The sequence below is a fragment of the Mastomys coucha genome, unplaced genomic scaffold (assembly GCF_008632895.1).
Source record: "Mastomys coucha isolate ucsf_1 unplaced genomic scaffold, UCSF_Mcou_1 pScaffold4, whole genome shotgun sequence".
Classification (NCBI taxonomy): domain Eukaryota; kingdom Metazoa; phylum Chordata; class Mammalia; order Rodentia; family Muridae; genus Mastomys; species Mastomys coucha.
In genome coordinates this window covers 3,906,841-3,930,969 of record NW_022196910.1, presented here as the reverse complement: position 1 = coordinate 3,930,969, position 24,129 = coordinate 3,906,841, and the positions used below count along the sequence as shown (strand labels likewise).

The 24,129-nt window shown below is 45.4% G+C and overlaps 1 protein-coding gene and 1 long non-coding RNA gene across 4 annotated transcripts in view; one reads left to right on the top strand and one right to left on the bottom strand.

Moving 5' to 3' along the window:
• Positions 1–2,241: 2,241 nt before the first annotated feature.
• On the bottom strand, positions 2,242–3,877 carry LOC116076578. The gene is made up of 2 exons (XR_004112996.1): positions 3,663–3,877; positions 2,242–2,410 (listed from the first exon to the last, which is right to left on the bottom strand). It is a non-coding gene; the product is annotated as an uncharacterized LOC116076578 (long non-coding RNA).
• Positions 3,878–3,949: 72 nt separating this feature from the next.
• Akap8l (A-kinase anchoring protein 8 like) overlaps positions 3,950–24,129 on the top strand; it is a 32,186-nt gene continuing 12,006 nt past the window's right edge. Inside the window, exons 1-13 of one of the 3 annotated variants that reach the window (XM_031350424.1) lie at positions 3,950–4,083; positions 7,815–7,889; positions 14,103–14,135; positions 14,406–14,463; positions 14,566–14,649; positions 16,337–16,790; positions 16,872–16,968; positions 17,047–17,117; positions 17,427–17,490; positions 18,360–18,468; positions 19,901–20,042; positions 20,125–20,230; positions 20,434–20,564. In XM_031350424.1, coding sequence (XP_031206284.1) covers positions 4,071–4,083; positions 7,815–7,889; positions 14,103–14,135; positions 14,406–14,463; positions 14,566–14,649; positions 16,337–16,790; positions 16,872–16,968; positions 17,047–17,117; positions 17,427–17,490; positions 18,360–18,468; positions 19,901–20,042; positions 20,125–20,230; positions 20,434–20,564 — 1,437 coding nt within the window. In that variant the 5' untranslated portion in view covers positions 3,950–4,070. Of the gene's footprint in view, positions 4,084–5,212; positions 5,369–6,937; positions 7,140–7,814; positions 7,890–14,102; positions 14,136–14,405; positions 14,650–16,336; positions 16,791–16,871; positions 16,969–17,046; positions 17,118–17,426; positions 17,491–18,359; positions 18,469–19,900; positions 20,043–20,124; positions 20,231–20,433; positions 20,565–24,129 lie in introns of those variants that run through there. The other 2 variants (XM_031350426.1, XM_031350423.1) reach the window with 2 other exon arrangements.

Below are 24,129 nucleotides of genomic sequence, written 5' to 3'. Positions count from 1 at the left end.
GTGAGGGGTTCTGGTTGGCTGGCCTGGGAAGGGAGCCAAGACAGAAAGGCTGGTTGGGTTTAACCAGCTACAATAACATGCCTACAGGAGTGGTTCTTGCCTTGGAGCTTTTACAAACCCTTTAAGGTATTGGGTAGAAACATCCATCTGCTGAGTGCTTTGGGTGGGAATGAGGTTCAGAGTTTAGACTCAGCTATCTTAAGATAGGATTTAAATGCAGTACTGGGGATCTTATCCCAGGCTTTGAACATAGCAGGCAAGTGCTCTGCCACTGAGCTATACCTGAGCTATACCAAGATAAATGTCAGGAAGAGATATCTGAACGCCAATAACAAGAGGGAAAGGGAATTACTTAATTTTATTTTATTTATATTTTTGGGCTTTCTTCGTGTAGCCCTGGCTCTCGTGAAACTAGGTATTTAGACTAGGCTGGCTTTGAAATCACAGAGATCTGAGAGCTGGGATTAAAAACATGAGCCACTACTACCCTGCCTTTTTTTTTTTTTTTTTTTTAAGTTGAGTGTTTTGTTTTTCAAGATGTAGCCCTGGCTGTCCTGGAACTCTGTAAATCAGGCTGGCCTCTAAATCAAGGGATCCACCTGGATCAAAGGCTTGTGCCTGACTTGCCCAGCCTGACTTTATTTCTTTAAACAGTGCTAGTTTCTTGCTCAGCTAATATTTTTTGAACGTTTCTAAGGTGATAAGATTCTGTTGTCTCCTACTTTTTTATTCCATGTGTCTTCTCAGTTCATCATTTTCACTAACCAGCCAAGTGCTGGAAAGTGGGACTAATCTCATTGGGTGTGGACAGCAGCAAGTCCCTTCCAACCTGTTTTTCTTTACTCCCCTACTGTGTCCTTATGCCTGGGGAGGAGGGTTTAACAGCTGCTGTGACAAACCTGCAGGTGTTCTTAGCCCAGGAATGTGTTATTTTATGTGGTGGCTCTTCTCATCCTCCACAGTCATTAGTCATGTCCAAGACAAGAAAAGAAGTGGGATTTCTCATGGTAAGAACTGACCCAAACATGTTTCTTCATAGCATTTTTAAATATAAAATCCATTTTTTAAAATATAAAAGCAACAGAAAATTTGAAAGTTCCAGTGATAGAAGTAATAACATGGAAGACCTTCCTACCTACTACATACACTGATGGCTGTGTCTTTGCACACAGTAACGTGTTACTCTACACTAATAGCTGTGTATTTTTGCAAAGATCATGTACCGTTCTTTCAACAGACCTTTTCCTAAAACTCTTGAGCATAGCTTAAGTCTTTGCTTAAACCACTCCATGGTCTCAAAAGAAACAACCTTAACTTTTGGCCTAAGCTCAACCTGTGAGGACATCAGAAATTAAACAAGACCTTGGATGAAATCATACCAAATGCTACAAAGTAAACTAAAGGATCTATAGATATCATGGGGCTGTACATTATTTAGGATGCCAGAAAGTATGGCACGCCAAAGAGGTAGTAAACATAAAGCAGACCTCCTTTGCATGCTCCCTGTTCACATGCATACAGTGCACTGGGACCAGCTTTCTTCTGCAAAAGTGTTTGGGGAGAAATTGTTATCAGGACATTGTATCCTGGACAAATGGTAAAAAGAAACCCATTTAATCACAGCAACATCCTAATCTGTACTTCTCTACCTCCCCTGCCCCATCTAAATTATGGAGAACAGTTTTGGCTATCCTATCAACTATTTCAGTATGTTTCTTTGAAGGATCTAGGCTTTTAAACAATGCCATTGTTATTACCCCTAAAGAAACTGCTAACAAGAAGTGAGAGATGACTCAATGGCAAAGAACACATATCACTCTTACAGAGGACTTGGGTTTGGTTCCCAGCACCCACATGGCAGCTCACAGCAACTCCAGTCCAGGCTATCCAGCACCCTCTTCTGACCAGCTCAGGCACTGGGGATGCATATGGTTGCATAGACATACATTCAAGCCGGACGGTGGTGGCGCACGCCTTTAATCCCAGCACTTGGGAGGCAGAGGCAGGTGGATTTCTGAGTTCGAGGCCAGCCTGGTCTACAGAGTGAGTTCCAGGACAGCCAGAGCTATACAGAGAAACCCTGTCTCGAAAAAACAAAACAAAACAAAACAAAAGACATACATTCAAGCAAAACATATACATAAGCTTAAAAAAAAAACCTAAACATTCCTAAATACCAATAGAACACCTTTAAAATTTCCCCAAACCACAAGAAGCATGAATCATAGAAGCAGAGCTTGATGCAGTTTCTCAAATGTTTTATTTACAGGGTTCCTCCAAGGATATCTCCCATGGTGACTTTCCATACAGCCAGGAGCCAGGCATAGTGCTTAGAACAAGGCTGGGACTGGGTTGCAGTTTTCGTTTTGTGGAGCTGAGCATTGAGCATAGGTTCTCATGTGTCAAGCATCTGTAATAATACATGATACATTGAGATATATTGCGTGTATATCAAATACCATACACAAACATTTATTTTAAAAGTGGTTTTTGAGAGGCAGGAGAGATGGCTCAGCGGTTAAGAGCAATAGCTGCTTTTCCAGAGGACCCAGGTTTAATTCTCAGCACCTTCATGGCAGCTCACAACTGTCTGAAACTCCAGTTCTGGTGATCTGACATCTTCACACAGACACACATGCAGGCAAAACACTAATACACATAAAATAAAAATAAATCTTAAAAAGAAAACAAAAATTTTGAGACCAAAGTAACTGGCTATCCACAAATTTACTGTGTAAACTCACAAAGATCTTCTTTCCTGTTACTGCTGGGATTAAAGGTATGTGCAGCCAAGCCCAACTATTTATTCTGAGACAAGGTTCTACATTCAGTGTTCTTCCAGACTGCTGAATGCTGAGGTTACAGGTGCAAGCCACCATGGCCTGGTTTTTGTCTATTTAGAAATGCGTCTTTATTTTGTAGTGTTGGAGAGCTCACACAAGACCTTCTGTACATACTAGGATAAAATGTTTTTCCACCAAGCGATATTCTCAGCCCTTAAAAATACTATGAATTGTTACATAATGATTAATAAGAAAATAATATTTACTATTTACTTTATGAAACTGGCCCCAATTCTTTTCCCTTTCCTTGAGACAGGGACTCACTGGAACCCAGAGTAGCTTAGAATTCATATAGCATAATCTGACCTTAAACTCGAGGCCATTCTGCCTCAGGCTCCTGTATTCTGTTACAGAAGTCAGGTACCACACATGGCCTGCTTCATTTGTTTTACCGTTATCTCACATAACCTTTGTCAGGACCTTGTTTAGCAGTTAGATACTAATTTTCTCTTTTCAACATGGCTTTACCGTGCCGGGCGGTAGGGGCACACACCTTTTTGTTTTGTTTCTGTTTTGTTTGTTTGATTGGTTGGGTTTTTTTGTTTGTTTGTTTTTTGTTTTTTTCAAGACAGGGTTTCTCTGTATAGCCCTGGCTGTCCTGGAACTCTGCCTCTGCCTCCCAACTGCTGGGAGGCAAAGGCTGGCAGGAGTTCGAGGCCACCCTGGTCTACAGCGTGAGTTCCAGGACAGCCAGGGCTATATAGAGAAACCCTGTCTCGGAAAAAACAAACAAAAAACAACAACAACAAAAACCCATGGCTTTACCATTCTCGTTTTGGGGCCGAAGCCGAAAGGACTACATAAATGGGTATGACTAACATTTCAGTGGCGGGGCGCAAATCTCTGCTCCTGCTAGCAAGTGTCTCGCTCACAGACACCTGGCAACCGCCACGCGTCGGCTCGGACCTCTAGGTTGCATGCAGCTCCGCCCCTTCTAACTCTACCTTTCCATCTTCTCCCCTTGGCCTATCGGCGCAGGTTTTTGTTAACAGGAGGCGGAGAGTAAGGCGGGGTCATCGGGGGTTGGCAGTATCTCCTACCACTGTCGCGAAAAGGTGTAAAAATAGACAGGTAGCTAAACCAATAGGCGTGAAGTCCGAGGTTTGCACAAGCCAATCAGATAAGGAGGCGGGGCTGGGGCGTGTGTGGAAGGACCCCAGGGATTGTTGTGGCGTCAGACGCGCAGAGTAGCGGTCTGTGTCCACGGCTCGGGTGTTCTCTGCGGCCATGAGCTACACAGGTAGGCCCAACAGGGTGAAGGGCGCGCTCCAGGCCGGGGCGTCAGGACGGGCTGAGTCATGCCAGGATCGCCCACGACTCCTGTGGTGTCGTGGTCATTGCCCTCTGTGGTCACAAAATGGCGTCTCAGGCTCTTCCCTTCGGGGTCGCATCCCACAAGCTTCGGCTCTCAGTGACCTCAGCCGGGCATCTTGGAATCTCCTAGCTGCTCAAGGCCTTGCTTGTGTCTTCTGTGACCGTAGGTCTCGGGTCTCAACGTTAGGTTCAGGCTTTTACCACCTCCGTCCGTCCCTGACTAGTGCCCCACGGACATCCACGTCTGAGACTTCGCTTCTCAGGCCTGAGCTCCTGAGATCAGTCCGTTGGGGCGGCTGCTGTCGCCATTGCCTCCCCTGAGCAGTTTCGGTGCAAAACGTCGCAGATCCTTACTCATGGCATTCCCCTTCTTCATCTGGTCTAAAGCGGGGAAAAGAGCCAGCCTCCCCTACCTCACTCCCCCAGGGGGCGGTGGGAATCAGTAAATATATACTATACATACGGAGGCTCTGAACCGTTGCAGGGAGCTTTAGGGACCGAGTTTGAACCTTGGTGAAGAATGACTACTTTCCACTAATTCACTCAACTTACCGAATTAGGTGCTGAATAGGCACTATCGATGCTGACAAGAATTTCTTAAGCAGCTTATAGGTGAGGACAGACCTTAGTAGGCCAGTAAATGAATGTATATTGTATTTGGGGCCTTGAATATTCTGAAGAGATTCAGCCATTACATGGGGAGCTTTGAGGCCTCTGGGAAGGGTGAGGTTTAAGAAGAGATGTAAGCAAAATAGGAGAGAGTAAAGATAGCTATCGCTGTAAAACATCCTGGGCTGGAACCGCCTACCTACTTAGATCCGTGATATTTGAGCAAAGAGGAAGGTGGGTGATGAGCATGGTGAGGGGGTGTGGAATATGCTTGAGTGACTGTAAAATCATTCTTGAGTGAGTTGCCAAGGCTGCCTGGGTTTGCCTTGGCAGTGACCAATGAAACTTATCAGTCAGCGCCATAGACAATGCCTCCCACTTTACTGGAGGTATTTCAGGCTTGAACTTAAGTGGTTGCTGGGTAACCCACATTCTGTTTGGAATGTTTAAGGCTTTTAATGGAACCTGAGCCTTATGCCAGTCCTCCTAAGCCCCTGGGTCAAATGCTTGCCAAAACCTAGGGATATCTAACAACCATCCTCTAGACCAGTGGTTCTCAATCAGGGTGATTTTGCCTGCCTCACACCTCCCAGCTCCCAGGGGTACATTTGGCAATATCTGGAGTCCTGTTTGGTTTTTATCTATAATGTGTGTATGGGCAACGGTTGGGGGTTGGGGACTGGTATGCAGTGCTACTGACATCTAGTGGATAAAGGGTAGGGCTGCAACTCTGCAGCCTGGAGTGCACAGTATGGCTCCCACCACAACATAGTTTACTTTATTTACATGTATTTACCTTCGTCTACATGTATGTGTTTATGTGAGTGTGTCAGCCATGTATGACGGTACCCCTGGGGGCCAGAAGAGAACATGTGTCTCTTAGAACTGGAGTTAACAAACAGATGGTTGTGAATGACGTGGGCTCTAGGATCTAACTCTAGTGCAGCATCTGTCCAGCCCTTCAGTGTTTTTGGTTTGCTTTGGTTTGGTTTTTTGTTTGTTTGTCTTTTGTTTATTGTTTTTTCGAGACAGGGTTTCTCTGCATAGCCCTGGTTGTCCTAGAACTCATCTGTAGACCAGGCTGGCCTCAAACTCAGAAATCCACCTGCCTCTGCCTCCCAAGTGCTGGGATTAAAAGCATGCACCGCCACTGCCTGGCAAGATCTTGTCTTTAAAAACAAGAAACAAATTAGGGGCCTAGAAATGGCTCAGTGATTAAGAGCACTCTTGCCAAGAACCTGGGTTTCATTCCTAGCACCCACATGACAATTCACAATCCTCTATAGCTCTGGTCCCAAGGGATTCAATGCTCCTGGCCTCCGCAGGTACCAGCACACTTGTGGTGTTCAGGCCAAACACCCACACATAAAATAAATAAACTTTAAGAAACAAAAAGTTGCTGGGTGGTAGTGGTGCACACCTTTAATCCCAGCACTTGGGAGGCAGAGGCAGGTGGATTTCTGAGTTCGAGGTCAGCCTGGTCTACAGAGTGAGTTCCAGGACAGCCAGGGCTATACAGAGAAACCCTGTCTCCAAAAAAAAAGTTTTGGTTTTTAATTAAGGCTTTAAATTTTTAGGTTAGGTTAGGGGCTGGGAAGATGGCTCAGCCGTTAAGAGCACTGGCTGTTTCTCCAGAGGACCCAGGTTCAATTCCAAGTACCCACATGGCAGTTCACAATGGTCTGTAACTCCTATTCCAAGGGACATACAGAAGAAATACATGCAAGGAAAGCACCAGATAAAAATAAATATTTTTTAGAAAGAGAGAATTTAGGCACACATCTTTTATTTTAAAAAAAGAGATAGAGAATTTAGGTACATGCTTTTAATTTCATCACTCGGAATGCAGAGTCAGGTGGATCTTTTGAGTTTGATGCCAGCCTGGTTTACATAGCAAGTTCCATGACAGCCAGGGGTACATAGAGAAATTCTGTCTTGGAAAAAAAAAAAAAAAGATTTTAGGTTAGAGCCAGGCATGGTGATACACCCCTTTAATACAGGCATGACAGTAGCAGAGGGAAATTCCAGGGCAGCCAGGCCTACTCAAGAGAAATCCTGTCTAAAAAGTAAACAAAAAACTAAAAGCCAGATTTTAGGGTAGAGATGCTCACACTATGGATAGTACACTCATTTCCATATAAACATGTGAAACGTAGGTAATTATGTTTTAGCAACTCTAAGGATAAAACTTGAAGATGGAATGCTTACCCAGCAGTGCACACTTCTTCATATGGGGAAACTAGAACTATAAGTCAGGTGGCTTGTCCTAGCACCCAGGACGCTGAAACAGGAGAGATGCTGTGAATTTGAGGCCAGCCTGAGTCTCCAAGTGAGACCCTCTCTCACAATATAAAGACAGACAGGCAAGGAGGTGTAAGTATTGGTATTAACATAATTTCAAAACTAACCCAATGTTTGTTTGAAATAGAAGTAGCTTTTCTTTCCCCTCTTTCTCTCTCTCCCCCTTCCTCTATCTCTCTCCCCCCTCCTTTCTTCTTCCCTTTCTCCCTCCCTCCCTCTTTAAAAAGAAATTTCAAGACAGGGTTTCTCTGTGTAGCCCTGGCTGTCCTAGAACTCACTCTGTAGACCAGGCTAGCCTCGAACTCACAGAAATCCATCTATCTCTGGTCAGAAGTAGCTTTTCTTATAATGATTTGATTCCATATTTTTTTTTTGTTTGTTTTTGTTTTTTTGAGGCAGGGTTTCTCTGTGTAGCCCTGGCTGTCCTGGAACTTGCTCTGTAGATCAGGCTGGACTCAAACTCAGAAATCCACCTGCCTCTGCCTCCCAAGTGCTAGGACTGAAGGCGTATGCCACCACTGCCCAGTTGTTTACACATTTTTATATAATCCTTGTAACAAGTTAAACATGACCTGTCTGTACTGGTTAATGTGTTCAGAGGTCTAATTAAAGTATGGAATCTACAGGTTTTAGAGGTTTCTGAACTGAAGGGAGGCCTGCCTGCTAATCTGTATTAAAATGCCATCTTAGTCGCTCACTTTCTTATGGCTAGTTTGGGGAAATTAACCACCTTGTACATGTGTTTAGGTTTTGTCCAAGGATCCGAAACCACTTTGCAGTCTACATACTGTGACACCAGTGCCCAGCCCACCTGTGATTATGGTAAGTGTGGCTCCTAGTGGCAACCAGAGTATTCTGCCTTGTTTCTGCTTGGTTGCTTTTAGTTTTCCTGTCACCCTGTCTTGCCTAATTAAACCCAGACTGATATGTGCTACTGTGGCTTATTTGACCAGCTTGTACTTCTTTGAGGCAATCTGTAAATGGTAGCTTGTATTACAGAACAAGCTGGGCTGAAAAATGTTGAGGCCTTAGACCTTTCTACATTTTGTTGAAATAATATGGTTCTTGACCAAAGATACAGCTTCGGTAAATTTCCCTGAACATCTGGGAAAGAAGTTGGAGTCTACCAGTCACATTCAACCTTTTGACATTGGAACAGATGACATTGTTGTCTTCAAAGTTTTCTCTAGAGAGCAATACAATTGACTTACAAAATAAAATTTGCAAAATAAAAATTAATAGTGCATTAAGAAAGTTGATGATTTTTGTATTGAGTACATTCGGAGATATCTTCTACTGAATGTAACTGGAAAAGATTGAGCCAGGTGAGTCCAAACTATTAATTCAGCACCCCCATGGTCTTGTCAAGTAGCCTGAAGCTAAGAGCCTGAAGAGTCATACTATCTAGCTGGAGTTTAAGAGATTGCAGCTAGGCTATCTCAAGCCAATGAACACACAATGAAGGAAATTTCCAGTTGATAAAATCGATTGTGAAGAAACAGAAGTCGACACCTGATGAGAGAGATCCACCGGTACTGCCAGTCTGTTTTCAGTGCTACCCAGTCTGAGAAAGCTGATCTCAGTATTCCTTGCCCCCATTTGGTCCTCTTTGGTCACCACTTGGGTCCTACAGAGACAACTCACTGCTCTGTTTCCTTCCCTCCCTCTCCCCTTTCTTTCCATGTATGTATGTATGTATTATGATTGTATGTATGTATATATGTACGTACGTACGTATGTCACTTCATGCATGTGGATGTCAGAGGAGACAACTTTTGGGAATAGGCTCTCTGCTACCTTTATGTGGCTTCCAGAATGAAACTGGAGGGTTAGGCTGTTTAATTGCCATTGTATCTATTGAAAATCAGTTATCTGTTACTATTTCTGAAGTCTTTGTTCTCTTTCAGTGGCTATTTGTCTGAATTTTCTCCAGTACTATTCTGTGTTAATTATTGGATACTATAGGTTTTGAAATCTATTAACATGAGTCACCTGGATTTGATCTTCTAACATTTTGTCTTTGTTTTTCTAGACAGGGCTTCTCTGTGTAGTCTTAGTGTCATGGAACTCACTCTGTAGACCAGGCTGGCCTTGAACTCACAGAAATCTGCCTGCCTCTGACTCCCAAGTGCTGGAATTAAAGGCATGTACCACGACTACCTCTGGCTTATTTTAACTTTTGGCCAATTTTCTTTTTCAAATTTACCTGTGTTTATTTTATGTGTATGGGTATTTTGCCTACATGTATCTCTATGTACCATATGTGTGCAGTGCCCATGGGAGGAAGAAGACATTGGACCCTGTAGAAATGAACAGATGGTTAGTAGTTGTCATGTGGGTGCTGAGAGCGTCATATGTAAGAGCAATAAATGTTCTTAACAGCTGAGCTATCACTTCAGCCCCTGGATTTATTCTTTGTTCTCTGTTTCTCTCTGTCTATCTCTGTCTCTCTTTGCCTCTCCCCGTGCCCCTCTCCCTCCCTCCCTCCTTCTCTCTCTCTCTCCTTCTCTCTCCTTCTCTCTCTCTCTCTCTCTCTCTCTCTCTCTCTCTCTCTCTCTCTCTCTCTCTCTCTCTCTCTCTCTGTGGGAGTTGGAGGTATCTCACCATGTAGTCTTGGCTGTGGTGGAACTCATAGAAATCTGCCTCCTGAGTGCTAAGATTAAAGGTGTGTGCCCCATGCATCTGTTTTGTTTTGTTTTGGGGTTTTTTCAAGACAGGGTTTCCCTTTGTAGCCCTGGCTATCTTGGAACTCCTTTGTAGACTAGGTTGGCCTTAAACTCACAGATTTGCCTGCTTCTGCCTGGCAAGATTAAAAGCACTTTGTAACACCATGTTTAGCCATACATTAATTTTTAATTTTTTAATGTTTTAATTTTTTTTCATTTTTAAAATTTCATTTATATGAACATTTTGCCTATATGTATGCCTTTTATCCTCAGAAGCCAGGAGAGAACATTGATTCTCTTAGTACTGGAGTTATATCATAAATTTTGTGTATTAGTTAGGGTTCTCTAAAGGAACAGGACTGAAACTGACTTAAGTATGTGAGCGTGTGTGTGTGTCTTTGTCTATGTGTGAACATATTAAAAGCAAGTTTATTAGAGTGATTTATATGCTGTGGTCCAGGTAGTCCAATAGTGACTGCCTCCTGACAGATAGCCAAGAATCTGGTATTGTCCATAGACTGGATGTCTCAGCTGTCCTAATCTGTTGCAAGAGTCCTGAAGGAGTCCTAAAGAACGGCTTCAGGCTGTCTTCAGTCTGCATTGTAGTCATGAAGAAGAAGGTTCCCAGACGAGAGAAGGGGTGCCTCAGCCGTAAGATAAGTGAGCTTGCTAGCACGAGTGAGGGCAAGCAGGCAAAAAGCCAAAGCTTTCTTCTCCCATGACCCTTTATGTGGGCTGACACCACAAGATGAGGCTCAGAGTTAGGATGGGTTCTGACCTCAAGTGATTCAGTCAAGAAGGTTTAGTTGATTCCAGATGTCAAGTCCAGATGACAACTAACATTTACCATCACAACCTGGTATCTCACTCAGCATGTAGATTATAATTCTTGTTTTCTTTCTTCCTTTTTTTTCTAAAGATTTATTTATTTTTTTATTTATATGAGTACTCTGTAGCTGTCTTCAGACGCACCAGAAGAGGGATTGGATCCCATTACAGATGGTTGTGAGCCACTGTGTAGTTGCTGGGAATTGAACTCAGGATCTCTAGAAGAGTAGTCTGTGCTCTTAACCGCTATCTCTCCAGCCCAAAAAGATTTATTCATTCATTCATTCATTCATTCATTCATTCATTCATTTATTATTTAATATATATACACATATATTAAATATATGTATATATAAATATATATGAGTGTATGTATGTATGTATATGTGTGTAGATAGATAGATAGATAGATAGTATTCTATCTGCATGTACACCTGCATGCCTGAAGATCCCATTATAGTCACGAGCCACCATAGTGCTCTTAATTGCTGAGCACTATGTTTCTAGAATCTCTCCAGCCCTGATTATAATTCTTAATATTGAACTATTAGAACATGTTCACTTGGTATGTTGATGTTGCTTGTTGTGGTCATCTCCTTCTCATTTTAAGACAGGTTCTCGCATTGGGCAGTAGTGGTGCATGCCTTTAATCCCAGCACTTGGGAGGCAGAGGCAGGTGGATTTCTGAGTTCGAGGCCAGTCTGGTCTACAGAGTGAGTTCCAGGACAGCCAGGGCTACACAGAGAAACCCTGTCTCAAAAAAAAAAAAAAAAAAAAAAAAAAAAAAAAAAAAAAAAAAAAAAAAGACAGGTTCTTGCTATGTATCCCTGGATGGCCTAGAATTTTTGCCAGTCCTCTTGACTTTCCTTCCTCGGTGCTGGAATTAAAGGAGTAAGGGCCCATACTCAACTTTTCTTTCTTTTAAAATTTTCACTGTTAGCCGGGTGTAGCAGCACAGCATTTAATCAGCCCTAGAGGGGAGGCAGGAAGTTCTTTGTGATGTTTGAAGTCAGCCTAGTCTACAAAGCAGGGTAGCCAGAGCTATAAGAGGGAAAGAGGGGAAAAAATAAAATTTCCTTTGCCAACCATGAGTTCATTTCCTCTGTGGACAGAGTCAGAGATGCCTCTTCTGACGAGGCAGGTCTCATGGACACACATTCTTAGGTGTAGCTTCCTGCTGAAGGGATAGCCCCCCATTCCCACCTACTGAGAGTCCATCAGAGAGTCTCAGTCATTCCAGGTATAGCAAGTAGCATATAGTGAATGCTTGTCCAAAGGGATTCCTGTAGACCAGGAAGGCATTGGACTTATGATCTTCCAAGTAAATGGGGTTACAGGCCTGTGCTTAACAGATGGCAGCTCTCTGGTCTGGTCGTAGGAGGCCATTTGCCTATCCTTGAAATGTAAAGTTGTCCACTGGCTCACTCCCACCACCTTCCCTTGTTCTTCCTTACTTGGTTCTGGTAGCTCCTTGATCCCAAAAAGCCTGAATGCCACTTAGAGCCCTCCCCATAAGCAGAGTCCTAGTGTGTTTGTGCTTGCTTTCTCGTCCTGTCTGTGTACACTATTTGTGATGCTAGCAACCTACCTTCTGAACAGCTTCTTGATTCTTCTTGTGACTCTGTTGACCTTCTTTCTGGTCTGTGGAAATGGCTGCTATCACTCTTCCCTTATAAGATCTTTTGTGTCACATCTTCTTGAAACAGCTAGCAGCATCCCAGCATGTGGGGATCATTTTATCTGAGAGGCTTGTTGAATAGACACATGGTTTGGATTTCCCCATCCCAAGAGGATGTTTGCTTTGTGAGCTCTCATGCCAGTTTATTAAACGTAGCAGTCTTCTAGAACTTCTTAGGTGGTTTCCATCATCTTCCCACTTTGTTGTATACAGCCCAAATGCAGATGGTAACCGTTCAGTTTATTTAGTTTCCCTGTTTCTCTGTCATTCATTATACTGTCTTCTCACTGTGGTTGGTTTGTCTGTCAGTAAGCAGAGATGCCATGCACTAGGAGGTGACTGGGGTCATACTAGGAGGTGCTAGCAAAGTGGGCATCTGTTCTGTATGCCCCTCTGGGGAATCCCATTGACTCTCAATTCTCATGTGGTTTTTGTACTTTGGACTTTACTTTCCTAAAGGAATAAATTTTTACTACATGTGATCAAATCTAGAGTATATTTATATTTAGTTTATGATCCAGATTGTTCTTTCAAAGACTTTTTTTTTTTTTCAAAAAGTGTTTGTTGTTGTTTGCTCTGCTTTTGAGACAGTCTCAAAAAATCTTTAACAGTCTTATAGCCTGGAACCTACTGTGTGAACCATAATGGCCTTGAACTCACAGAGTTCTGCCTGTCTCTGCCCCCTGGGATTTTTAAAGTAAGGTCTCACTCACTATATCACAGGGTGGTCTGGGACTTACTATGTAGTCAATACTTGTCTTGAACTGCTCAGGTCTCCACCTCTAAAGTGCCAGCATTGCAGATGTTCATCACCATGCGGGATTCTGGGAGATGCTTATTGTCCTTCCCAATGTATTGTGCTCCTAGTTGACGCATCAAGTGCTTTTTAGCCTTCTCTGTTAAGGCATGGTTTATGGACCATCTGTTTCTCTGTTCCAGTTGAGTGATAGGGTATGTTGCATGACTTTTCTGGGGCACTAGGAGCAAATGTCTATTCTATACCCTAGGATGGCACCAAAACATAAAATCCAATCCACCCTATTTGATGAACCTTAGTTTACTTGGGCTTACAGGAGCGTGGGTGAAGGATTGTTTCTAGGAGCACATACATCTTATAAGTATCTACATCACAGAAGAAAGATCATCCTCAAATAATACCTTAAACTATTCATTGTTCATATGTCCTTGGGTAGGGAAGGAGCCTTGTGTACCATGCCCCCATTTCATAAGGGAATTCAGCTAGACTCAGTCTTGTCAGGATATCATGAGGATATCAACACCTGATCTGATTTTAAGACAGCAGTGTCCATACAGAAGACAGAGTTCCACAGCAGAGTAATGATTTCAGTGTATGTACTGCTTGTATAGCAGTTTGTGTATTCTTCATTCCTCCAGTCAGTCAGTCAGTCAATCAGTTGTTATTTTGTATCTCTATCTCAGAGTTTTATCCCTAGACCTCATTGCTAAAACATAATAGCTGTGTTTGGTATGTTTCTATAAAAGTTTTCTCAGGGCCTTACACATGCTAGGCAGACACTGTAGCCTGCAATCTCTTAGCCAGGAGGAGGAAGGTCATCTTCTAAATCTAATTTTGTAGTGAAAGAGGGTAGAAGCCAAATTTATTAGCTAGGAGTGTTAGAAACTGGAGGCTTCTTAAATACTATAAACACAGAGTCTCAGAAAGCTGAATAACAGTTGGGGAGAGGGTAGCCAGGTGCTTGTGTGGAATTCAGTGTATAGCACCTTGGAAAGTTGAGTCAGGTATTGAGAAAAACTGTACTTTTGAATTAAACTATAGTAAGCTTAAGTTCATGTACTAGAAGTTACTATAGAAATAATAATTGCCCTCATTGCTTTCTGTAGGATATGGAACTTGGAACTCTGGGACAAATAGAGGCAAGTATCTAGCCATACTCTTCTTAGGACTGTACTACTTATATTTTCTGGTTGCCTATGTGACCAAGCAGGACTTAGGTGGGTGTTTTTGGAGCTGGCACAGGATGTCCTCCTTAGAATGAGAAGGGCCTACCCAGCCTCAAGTGGCTAGGAGTTCCCCCAGCTCTTTTTTGACCAAAACAACTTTTTTTTCTGTGTTTTTCTCTGTCTGCTGCCTCCTCCCTTCTCCCCACCCCCTCTGTCTCTGTCCCTCTGTCTCCATAACTGCAGGCTACGAGAACTATGGTTATGGCTATGGCTATGGCCAGGATAACACCACCAACTATGGGTATGGTATGGCCACTTCACACTCTTGGGAAATGGCTAGCTCTGACACAAATGCAAACCCTAGTGCCTCGGGTAGCGCCAGTGCCGATTCCGTTTTATCCAGAATTAACCAGCGCTTAGATATGATGCCGCACTTGGAGACAGACATGATACAAGGAGGTGTGTACGGCTCAGGTGGTGGAGAAAGGTAAGTTGAGGTGCTGCCTAGGGTCTTAGGCTCCTGTCTGCTAGAATCTTTCATGAATGTTTCTTGGTATCTACTTCCTGTCTCCTTGCTCTGTGCTCCCCGATACTGTGCTCCTAATGAGGTCACTGTGCTTCCCTTTGTTAACCTGTCATCCTCCTTGCTAACCCCCATAGCCAACTTACCCTGTCTGCGTGCAAGGGAAGAGCAGGCACCTATAGTGCTGTCTTGGCTGTATCCACAGAATGGCTTCTCAGGAGTAATGTCTAATGTGTCCCCCCTCATGACAAGGGAGGATCCTGCACAGTGCCAAGGCAGGGCAAATTGGGTTTGGTGAGAAGTATGGGATCATCCTTTGGGACTAACCACTAGGAGCCAGGTCATCTCCATCCAAGTGGTTAGGCAGATAAAGAGTACTTGGGGCTGGAGAAATGGCTCAGCAGTTAAAAGCACTGACAGCATTTCCAGAGGACCAGTGTTCAAATCCCTGCACCCACATGGTGGCTCACAACTGTCTGTAACTGCAAGATCTAACAATTTCATATAAACATACAGGCAAAACACCAATGCGCCTTAAAAAAAAAGCACAAGATGCCAGGCAGTGGTAGGTCAGTGGTAGGTAAATCCCACTTTAATCCCAGCACTTGGGAGGCAGAGGCAGGCGGATTTCTGAGTTTGAGGCCAGCCTGGTCTACAGAGTGAATTCCAGGACAGCCAGGGCTACACAGAGAAATCCTGTCTTGAGAAACCAAAAAAAAAAAAAAAACAAACACAAGAGTACTTCCCGGCCACTTGCTGGTGCCTTATAAATGTATACTTCTGGGGAACTTTTGTCCTGGCTTCATAGATAGGGCTACTGAAGCAAAGCAGAACACACCCTTTGCCTGAATGTAAGTAAATGATAGGGCTAAGTTGGGCTGGGCCTCACCCTCAGATCTGTCCTACTGCCCATGAGTGTTGTCATTGGCAGAATAGCTTTTGGTTTGTTTCAAGAGTTCTTGCACCATAGTAAGAAGGGCACATATATTTCTAATATAACATAAAGGAGAGCCACCGGGCAGTGGTGGCACATGCCTTTAATCCCAGCACTTGGGAGGCAGAGGCAGGCAGATTTCTGAGTTCAAGGCCAGCCTGGCCTATACAGAGTGAGTTCCAGGGCTATACAGAGAAACCCTGTCTCAAAAAACCAAAGGGAAAAAAAGTGGAGGAAGGGGGAACCAGATAACTTCCACTGATAGGTGATGGAGAACAGTGAAGAGGGAGGGGCTGGGCTGGTCTCTGGGAGGACCAAGTAAAGCCCCAGGGATCCTTGGGAAGAGCAGGAAACTTGGCTCACACTGCTGCAGGACAATTTGCTATAGCATGGAGCTTTGGAAGTAAAGCCTGGGATGAATGGCAAGTGCTATTTCTTTTGCATCTCTTGATGCTTCCCAGTGAGACTTGGAGAGGGAAGTACAGAGAGGGCCTTGTACTTGTAAAGTATGGGGGAAATAAGCCTAAACACATCTCTGTCTTAGCCAGGTGGCCTGGCCTTCTTCCTAGGTATTGTGTTGAGTTTTTTGTTTGTTTGTTTGTTTGTTTGTGAGACTAGGAATGACAGAGCATAGTAGGGCAGGAGCAGTAGGCTAGGCAAGCTGGAGTCAAGGGACTGTAAAGGGCTCTGCCTGATGCTTGCCATGTGTCTCCACAGATATGACTCCTATGAGGCCTGTGACTCAAGGGCCATCCTGAGTGAACGAGACCTCTATCGGTCAAGCTATGACTATGGCGAGCTTGACCCTGAGATGGAAATGGCCTATGAGGGCCAATATGATGCCTACCGTGACCAGTTTCGAATGCGTGGAGGAGATACATTTGGTCCAAGGGCTCAGGGCTGGGCCCGGGATGCCCGGAGTGGACGGCCAATGGCCTCGGGCTATGGGCGCATGTGGGAAGACCCCATGGGGGCCCGGGGCCAGTGCATGCCTGGTGCCTCCCGGCTGCCCTCCCTCTTCTCCCAGAACATCATACCCGAGTATGGCATGTTCCAGGGCATGCGTGGTGGGGGTGCCTTCTCTGGTGGCTCCCGATTTGGCTTCGGTTTTGGCAATGGCATGAAGCAGATGAGGCGGACCTGGAAGACCTGGACCACAGCTGACTTCCGGGTGAATAGGCTGACCTACCCCTCCTGATCCATGCTGGGATATAGCTACCATCTCTGAGTTTACTCCTTCTTTCTGTTCTAGACCAAAAAGAAGAAGAGAAAGCAGGGTGGAAGTCCTGATGAGCCAGACAGCAAAGCTACCAGAACAGACTGCTCCGACAATAGTGACTCAGACAATGGTAAGTTAGGGAATGTGGTGATCTGCTCCCTGCCCCCACGGGACTCCTGGATGGAGCTTGACTGTTCTCTGCTTGCAGATGAAGGCACTGAGGGGGAAGCTGCAGAGGGTACTGAAAGTGCTGAGGCTATGGAGAAAAGCTCCCGAGCAGTAAGTAACCCTAGACCTCAGGCTCTTGCTCTCTGCAGGTGGGGCCTAGGAGTACAGAGCTTGCTTAAAGACACATAGCCAATGTGCTGTCACCTGTATGCATGGGTGGTGAGTGCTCAGCACAAGGAGGCTGGGTATCTCGGGAAAAGTACAGACCACTTCACTAACAATGTGTTTCCTTGGGAGCAATGGGGGCTTACAGGCCTCTGTGCACCAGGTAGTGGGGAGGTCTAGCACCCCTTAATCCTTTAGAGCCAGGATAAGTAGCTGTGCCCTTTTTAAAATTGAATTTTAAAAATTGTATATTAGGAAGGAGAGGAAGAGGAGGGAAAAGAGGATGGGAGAGAAGAAGGCAAAGAAGATTCGGAGAAAGGTAAGTCTTCCAGGGTTACCTGGGTACTGGGGGAGCTCTTCTAGGTGCTTGTAGTGGGAGGAAACCAGCTGAGGGTAGGGTTGTAGCAGAAAGATGGCTGGCTGGGACCTTCCTTATGGGACTGGGTATATGTTAGCAGGGCCTTTTCTTACTCTGTGCCCTCACAGCCTGCCTCCATTTTTCCTAGGCAGAGGTTATGGATGGTATGGCCTCCAGTGTAGCACTTTGGTTTTGCCTTCAGGTGGGGGCAGCAAGCAAAAGTGTGGGGAGCCCCAGGCATACACACATACCCTCCCCCTTGGTCCCTCAATAACACACAGTTCCAAGTCCTCAGTGGCTGGTGTCCAAGCTGGGACCCTTGGTGCAGTTTTTACGGCTCTGGTTTGCGTGTCCTCTCCCTTAGCGCCTCTCCAGCCCTTGTTGGGAGTCCGTGTCCCCCCACCCGAGTGATGAGCGCCAGCAGGTACCTAACAGTAAATCCAGCCTCAGCCCACTGTTGCCGCGGTGCCCGGTGGGGGGGTGGGCAGGGCCATGTGAACGGCCTCCCTGTATCCGCCACCCAGTCCCTCTGAACACGCTTGTGTTCCCACCAAGACAGCCTGTCTTTGCCTTCCAGCTTCTCTGCACCCACTCTGCAGAGTGTTCCAGAAAATAGAGGGGTCAGCACGTGTCTCCCCTCTCCTGGTGCCTAAGCCAAATCTACTTCCTGCTCAGCCCAGGGCACCCAGCCCTGCTCATGGCCTGAGGCTTTATGTATACAGCTGCTCTCAGATGGACCCTCTGGAGTGGACAGCGGGTGATTCAGCCACAGGCCACAGGGTCTATTTTGTTAGAGTCCTGCTGGTAACTCTGCCCTTCTGTTACCACAGGGGCCCTGACCGCCCAGGATGAGAGCAGCCAAGCCAAGCGCAAGTTGCAGGCAAGCAAGAAGAGCCAAGACAAACAGAAAAAGCGGCAGCGAGACCGTATGGTGGAAAGGTAACTGTCTTCCCTCCATCCCTCTGCCTCTGCCCTGCTCTGGGGCTACCACCAGGAGAGCAGGGTCATAGCTCTGCCATCTCGCCGCCCTCTGACCTCCCTTGGGAGCCACCACCTGCTCTGCTGTGCATGGACCCTGCTTCCCGCCAGGCCCAGCTCCCAAGTCCTGACTCATCCCCTGCCCCTCTGTGGCCACCTGGCGACCGCTGCCATCTGTGGCCTGAGACCTGGCACTGCTCAGCACCATTGCCCAGAAGTTCCAGCACTAGGTCACTCAGCGCACAAGCCCTGAGGTGCGCAGGGGGCCCGATGCCCCTGAGGGAGGGGGCCAGCTCATCAGAGACTCAAGGTCCAAGGCTCCTGTGCTACCCCAGCTAGCTGCCAAGAGGCCGCCACCGTGCCCAGGAGAGATGACAGCACCTGTGGGCTATGGCAGCCTCTGGGTCTGCTGTTGGCCCTGCCCACCGGCCCTCTCAGGCCGGGCCTGTCTGTGGCTGAGCCCTTCACGCCCCTTGGTCGGGTCTGTCTGCCCTCAGGGCTCCCGCACTGGCGCTTGCCTCCTCCGCCTCAGACTCTTGCTCTTGCTGGACCTTCCACTCAGCCTCGCCGGCGCCCGGCCCCTGGGCTCTTCAGACAAAGCTGACCCCGTGGCCCAGATAAGGACGTCCGGCAGAGGTAGGGACCCGCCCCGAGGCCTCGGTGGCGGCTGGCCTCCTCCGCCCCTTGCTGCGGCGGCCTGTTCCAGCCCAGGCCCTAGACCCCAGGCTTCTGCTGTGGACACGAGGCCTAGACAGAGAGCACCTCGCCCAGTGATTCCAGGCTGCCCTCTGGCAGGCCAGGCGGGCACCCTCCTTCCAGCTCAGACTGGTCTCTTCTTGGAAGAGGAAGATGAGGCAGCAGGTGCCCAGGCCTGCTGCCTCCCATCCCTCCTGACACCACCCCCCAGGCATTCTGAGCAGAGGATGGGCTGGGCCATTGAGTCCCCCAGACCTGAGAAGGAAGATGCAGCACCTTTTCAGGCACTGCCTCGGGACTGCGTACTCCACTCTGCACCTCAGGCCCTCCTGGCTCTCGCCAGGGCATCCTTCCTTCCGGTCCCCAGCTGGGCCAAGCACAAGCTCCTGCCTAGCCTTGGTAGAGAGGCCTTCCGACAACCTTCCAGCGACTCTTTGCCTGTTGCAGCAGTAGCTGCCTCGGGTCTCGGCCTCCTGCCTGTGGGAAGGAAGAGTTCCGCCCCTAACCCCTACGTTGCTGTAACTGCAGCCTACAGACTATCCCCTTCTGCTCCCGACCCTACCAGTCCCAGCCTACCCCTCAGCTGGGACTGCACTTCAGAGCGAGTCCTGTTTCAAGGCCTGCACCTGGGTTGGGGTAGCAGTGACGTTTCCTGGGACCCTTGCAACCTCAGCCTCTTGTTTCCCTCCTGTGGCAGGATCCAGTTTGTGTGTTCTCTCTGCAAATACCGGACCTTCTATGAGGATGAGATGGGTAGCCACCTTGACAGCAAGTTCCACAAGGAACACTTCAAATATGTAGGCACCAAGCTTCCCAAGCAGACTGCTGACTTCCTGCAGGTAAGCTTCCGAGCAGCACATCTATTGATTTCTCGAATCTCTGGGATCGCCAGGCAGCTGACAAAACATCTGTCTCTGATAGGAATATGTTACCAACAAGACCAAGAAGACAGAGGAGCTCCGAAAAACTGTGGAGGACCTTGATGGTCTGATCCAACAAATCTACAGAGACCAAGATCTGACCCAAGGTGAGGAGGTTCCATCCCACCAGGATGGCTGCCACCAGGTAGGCCCCTAGCCTGCCCTTTTCTGCTTCTTGGTATAGTGGCTTGATGTTCCACTGTTCACCCAGTTTCAGGCTTATGTAGAAGTGGCAGGGAAAGTTAAGAAACTAGTCTGATGTTTATGGTACCTGAGACCAGTGATGACTTCTTTCTTCTGCCCCCATCAGAAATTGCTATGGAGCATTTTGTGAAGAAGGTGGAGGCAGCCCATTGTGCAGCCTGTGACCTTTTCATCCCCATGCAGTTTGGAATCATCCAAAAGCATCTCAAGACTATGGATCACAACCGAAACCGCAGGGTGAGTTGGGGCCCAGGCGTTCTTTCCTGGAGTTGTATGTAGCCTCTGCTTGCCTATGTGAGGAAAGCAGGGGCAAAAAGGAAGGCCAAGGAGATATATGCAGACTGTCTGACAGGGGTGACATTGAGCTAGACTTTTAAGGATCAACAGCTAAATTCGTTTCAGAAATCGGAGGCCAACAAACAATAGTGGTATGGCTGGAAGAGAGAAGGGAACTAGATGTAAGGCTTGCTTCTGTCATTGCGGGTATTCAGTTGTCAGATAAAAGTATTAGAAGTAATGAAAAACTAGACATCTGCCATGAAGAATATAGGGAGCTGGTCTCGGGCCATGTGGCTAAGAATGACCTTGGAAATGAAGAAGAGGATTGCTGGTGAAATATAGGAACAGGACACTGGCCTGTGGGAGGGACTGGGAGCCTCGAGTGATTCTCATTCCTAGGAACTGAGTGGACAGTGATACTGTTATGATTGTGGACAGGAGTGTATATTTGATGTGGGAATGGGGGAAGGAAGCATCTTTGGTAAGAAAATTACTCCATTTTCTTGTCTTCCAGTGTGTTCCCAGGCCTGTCTGAGGTCAGAGAATATGTAGGGTTGTTTGTTTGTTTGTTTGTTTGTTTGGATATTTTTTGAGCTTATAATGTAATGACATCATTTTCCCCTTTCCTTTTCTCTTTACAAATCCTCCATGTGCCTCCCTACATTGCTCTCCTTCAAATTCATGAAAATTTGCTCTCTCTTTCTTTATTTGTTGTTACATATGAGAATGTATATGTTTGTGTATTCCTAAATAGATAAGTGCAACCTGCTCAGTCTGTTACTTCATGTTTATGTTCTTAGGGCTAATCTAAAATTAGATAACCAATTGTACTCTTCCTGGGGAAGACTATTTCTCCCAATCTCAGCATTCTTTGCTTGTGGTAGTTCTTTGTCTAGGTTGAGGCCTCTTGAGTTTCCCTTTTTGCATTTGCATGTCTATTGGTTTCATCCCATCCTTGTTCAATTAATGTTTAGGCAGCCATGTTATGAGACTGCATGGATGTAGCTGCTGATGTTTCTAGAAGATAAAATCTCACGGCAAACTCCCTGTTCCTCTGGCTCTTACCATCTTTTCACTCCTTCTTTCTCAATGATTACTGAGCCTTAGACTAAAGAGTTGTGTTATATCACTGTGTTTGTATCAGTTGGAACTGGGCTTCACAACTCTGCATTTTGATTCGTTGTGGTTGCCTGTAATGGTCTCTGACTTAGAAAAAGTTTCCTTGATGAGGAGCAAGGACTGCACATATTGGTGGGGATAAGGACAAACACTTAGAATATAGCTCAGAATTATGCTGGTTTTTTTTTTTTGTTTTGTTTTGTTTTGTTTTGTTTTGTTTTTTGGGTTTTTTTTGTTTTTGTTTTTGTTTTTGTTTTTTTGGTTTTTCAAGACAGGGTTTCTCTGTGTAGCCCTAGCTGTCCTAGAACTTACTCTGTAGACCAGGCTGGCCTCGAACTCAGAAATCCTCCTGTCTCTGGAACTCTCAAGTGCTGGGATTAAAGGCGTGCGCTACCACCGCCCTGCTAGAATTATGCTGTTTTAGTAAAGTGGTAGTTATAGGTTCTTCTCCAAGATCCATGACTTCACTAGCCCTGTGATAGTTGGCTAGGTTTCTACCAGGCATGGTTTCCCTCTTGATGAGTGGGCCTTCAATCCAGTTAGGGAAAAAATATGATGGAAGATGGATAATATAAGACATTAATAAAATGTATGAAAAATTAGCTCTAGCTAGGAAAGTATAAAGTTGGAATTGACATAGTTTCCCTTTGATAAAATTACAGGTGAGGCAATTTGAATGCAGTTTAAATGCTACACATTTGAAAGTTCCAGATGAGTCAGGCATGATGGTGGCTCACACCTGTAACCCTGAGACAAAGGATTGCTGTTAGCTCTAGGCCCACAGGGATACAGAGTGAAGCTCTATTTCAAAATGAAAACAAAAAAGTATGTTTCAGATTAGAGAACTAGAAGGCTTCCATATATTATTATTTTGGTAACTGATTGCTAGGTTGTAATTGACATATATCAATAACAACAATGATAGTATCATAATTTAGCAATTTTGCTAGACAGTGGTAGCGCACACCTTTAGTCCCAGCACTTGGGAGGCAGAGGCAGGCAGATTTCTGAGTTCGAGGCCAGCCTGGTCTACAGAGTGAGCTCCAGGATAGCCAGGGCTACACAGAGAAACCCTGTCTCGAAAAAAACAAAAAAAAAGGAAAAGAAAATATCAATTTTACAATGTACACTTTAGTCAAGCTGGTGGTAGCTTGGGAGGCAGAGACAGGTGGATCTCTCTGAGTTTGAGGCTATTGAGGGTTGCATAGTGAGACCCTGTTACTACAACTGTAGTTTATCCCTGTAATCCTAGTGCTGAGGAGACTTGAGAAAGAGTACAGGTTCAGGTATAGCCTGAACTATATTGACATTGCAGGAAAAAAGAAGAAAAGAAGGAAGGAAGGAGGGAAGGGGGGGAGACTGGGAAGGCAAAGGTAGCTCAGTTGATAAATTGCCTGATGTGCAAGGATGCAGACATTCCTTGGCTTACTTGTCTTGAGGCCATGTCTTCTGGGCATTTACAAAGCTTTTTTTTCTATAGATTCTTCTGTATAGCTTTTATAAGGACACTTAGCACTGGATTTAAGAACTATCTAGGTAATTAACTAGATACTTTTCCCATTGTCATGACAAAATACCTGACTGCTTAAGCAACTTAAAGATGGTACAGTTTATTTTAGGTTACAGTTCAAAAGTACAGTCCATCATGGTGAGGAAGCCATGGTAGTGAGAGTTTGAGACAGCTAGTCACATCGCGTAATACTGTGGAAATAGCCAGTCTTGGCTCCTTACACCTATAATCATCTCAGGTCTCAGGGACACAGAGACAAGTAGATTCCTAAAGCTCTTTGATCTGCCATTCTAGATAAATTGATGTGTTTTAGTTTCAGTGAGAGATCCTGGATCAGAATAATAGGTGGAGAATGATGAGGACAGATAGCCAAAATCTCTAGCTCTTACACATACGTGCATATTCACAAACAAGTATACAAACATGCCCACACTACACATACAATATACATTTACAACACACACACAATATCTTTTCTTTTGAAATTAGAATTCAGTAGCTTTGAGTCGATCCCACTGACCTCAGAGTTCTGCAATCATACCACAGTTAACTATAGAACAGGTTAGCTGGCACCCACCCTTGTTATCCAACCCTGGCTCTAGGGGGCTTACAGTTTACTGTTTATTTGGCTATTTCTGACATTGCTTATAAATAGTCACATAATACATGGTCTATGATTGCTTTCATTGTAAACATGGCATTTCCAGGAATCTCTACATTATAGCATGCATGCATCAACTTCGTCCTTTGAATGGATTAATATATTCATTGTTTAAATATACTTTTTTGGTTTGGTTTGGTTTGGTTTTTCTTAATCCACTAATCCTCTCAGGACAGTGGTTCTCAACCGTCACAATGCAACTTTTTAACACTTTTTTTTTTTTTTTTTTTTTT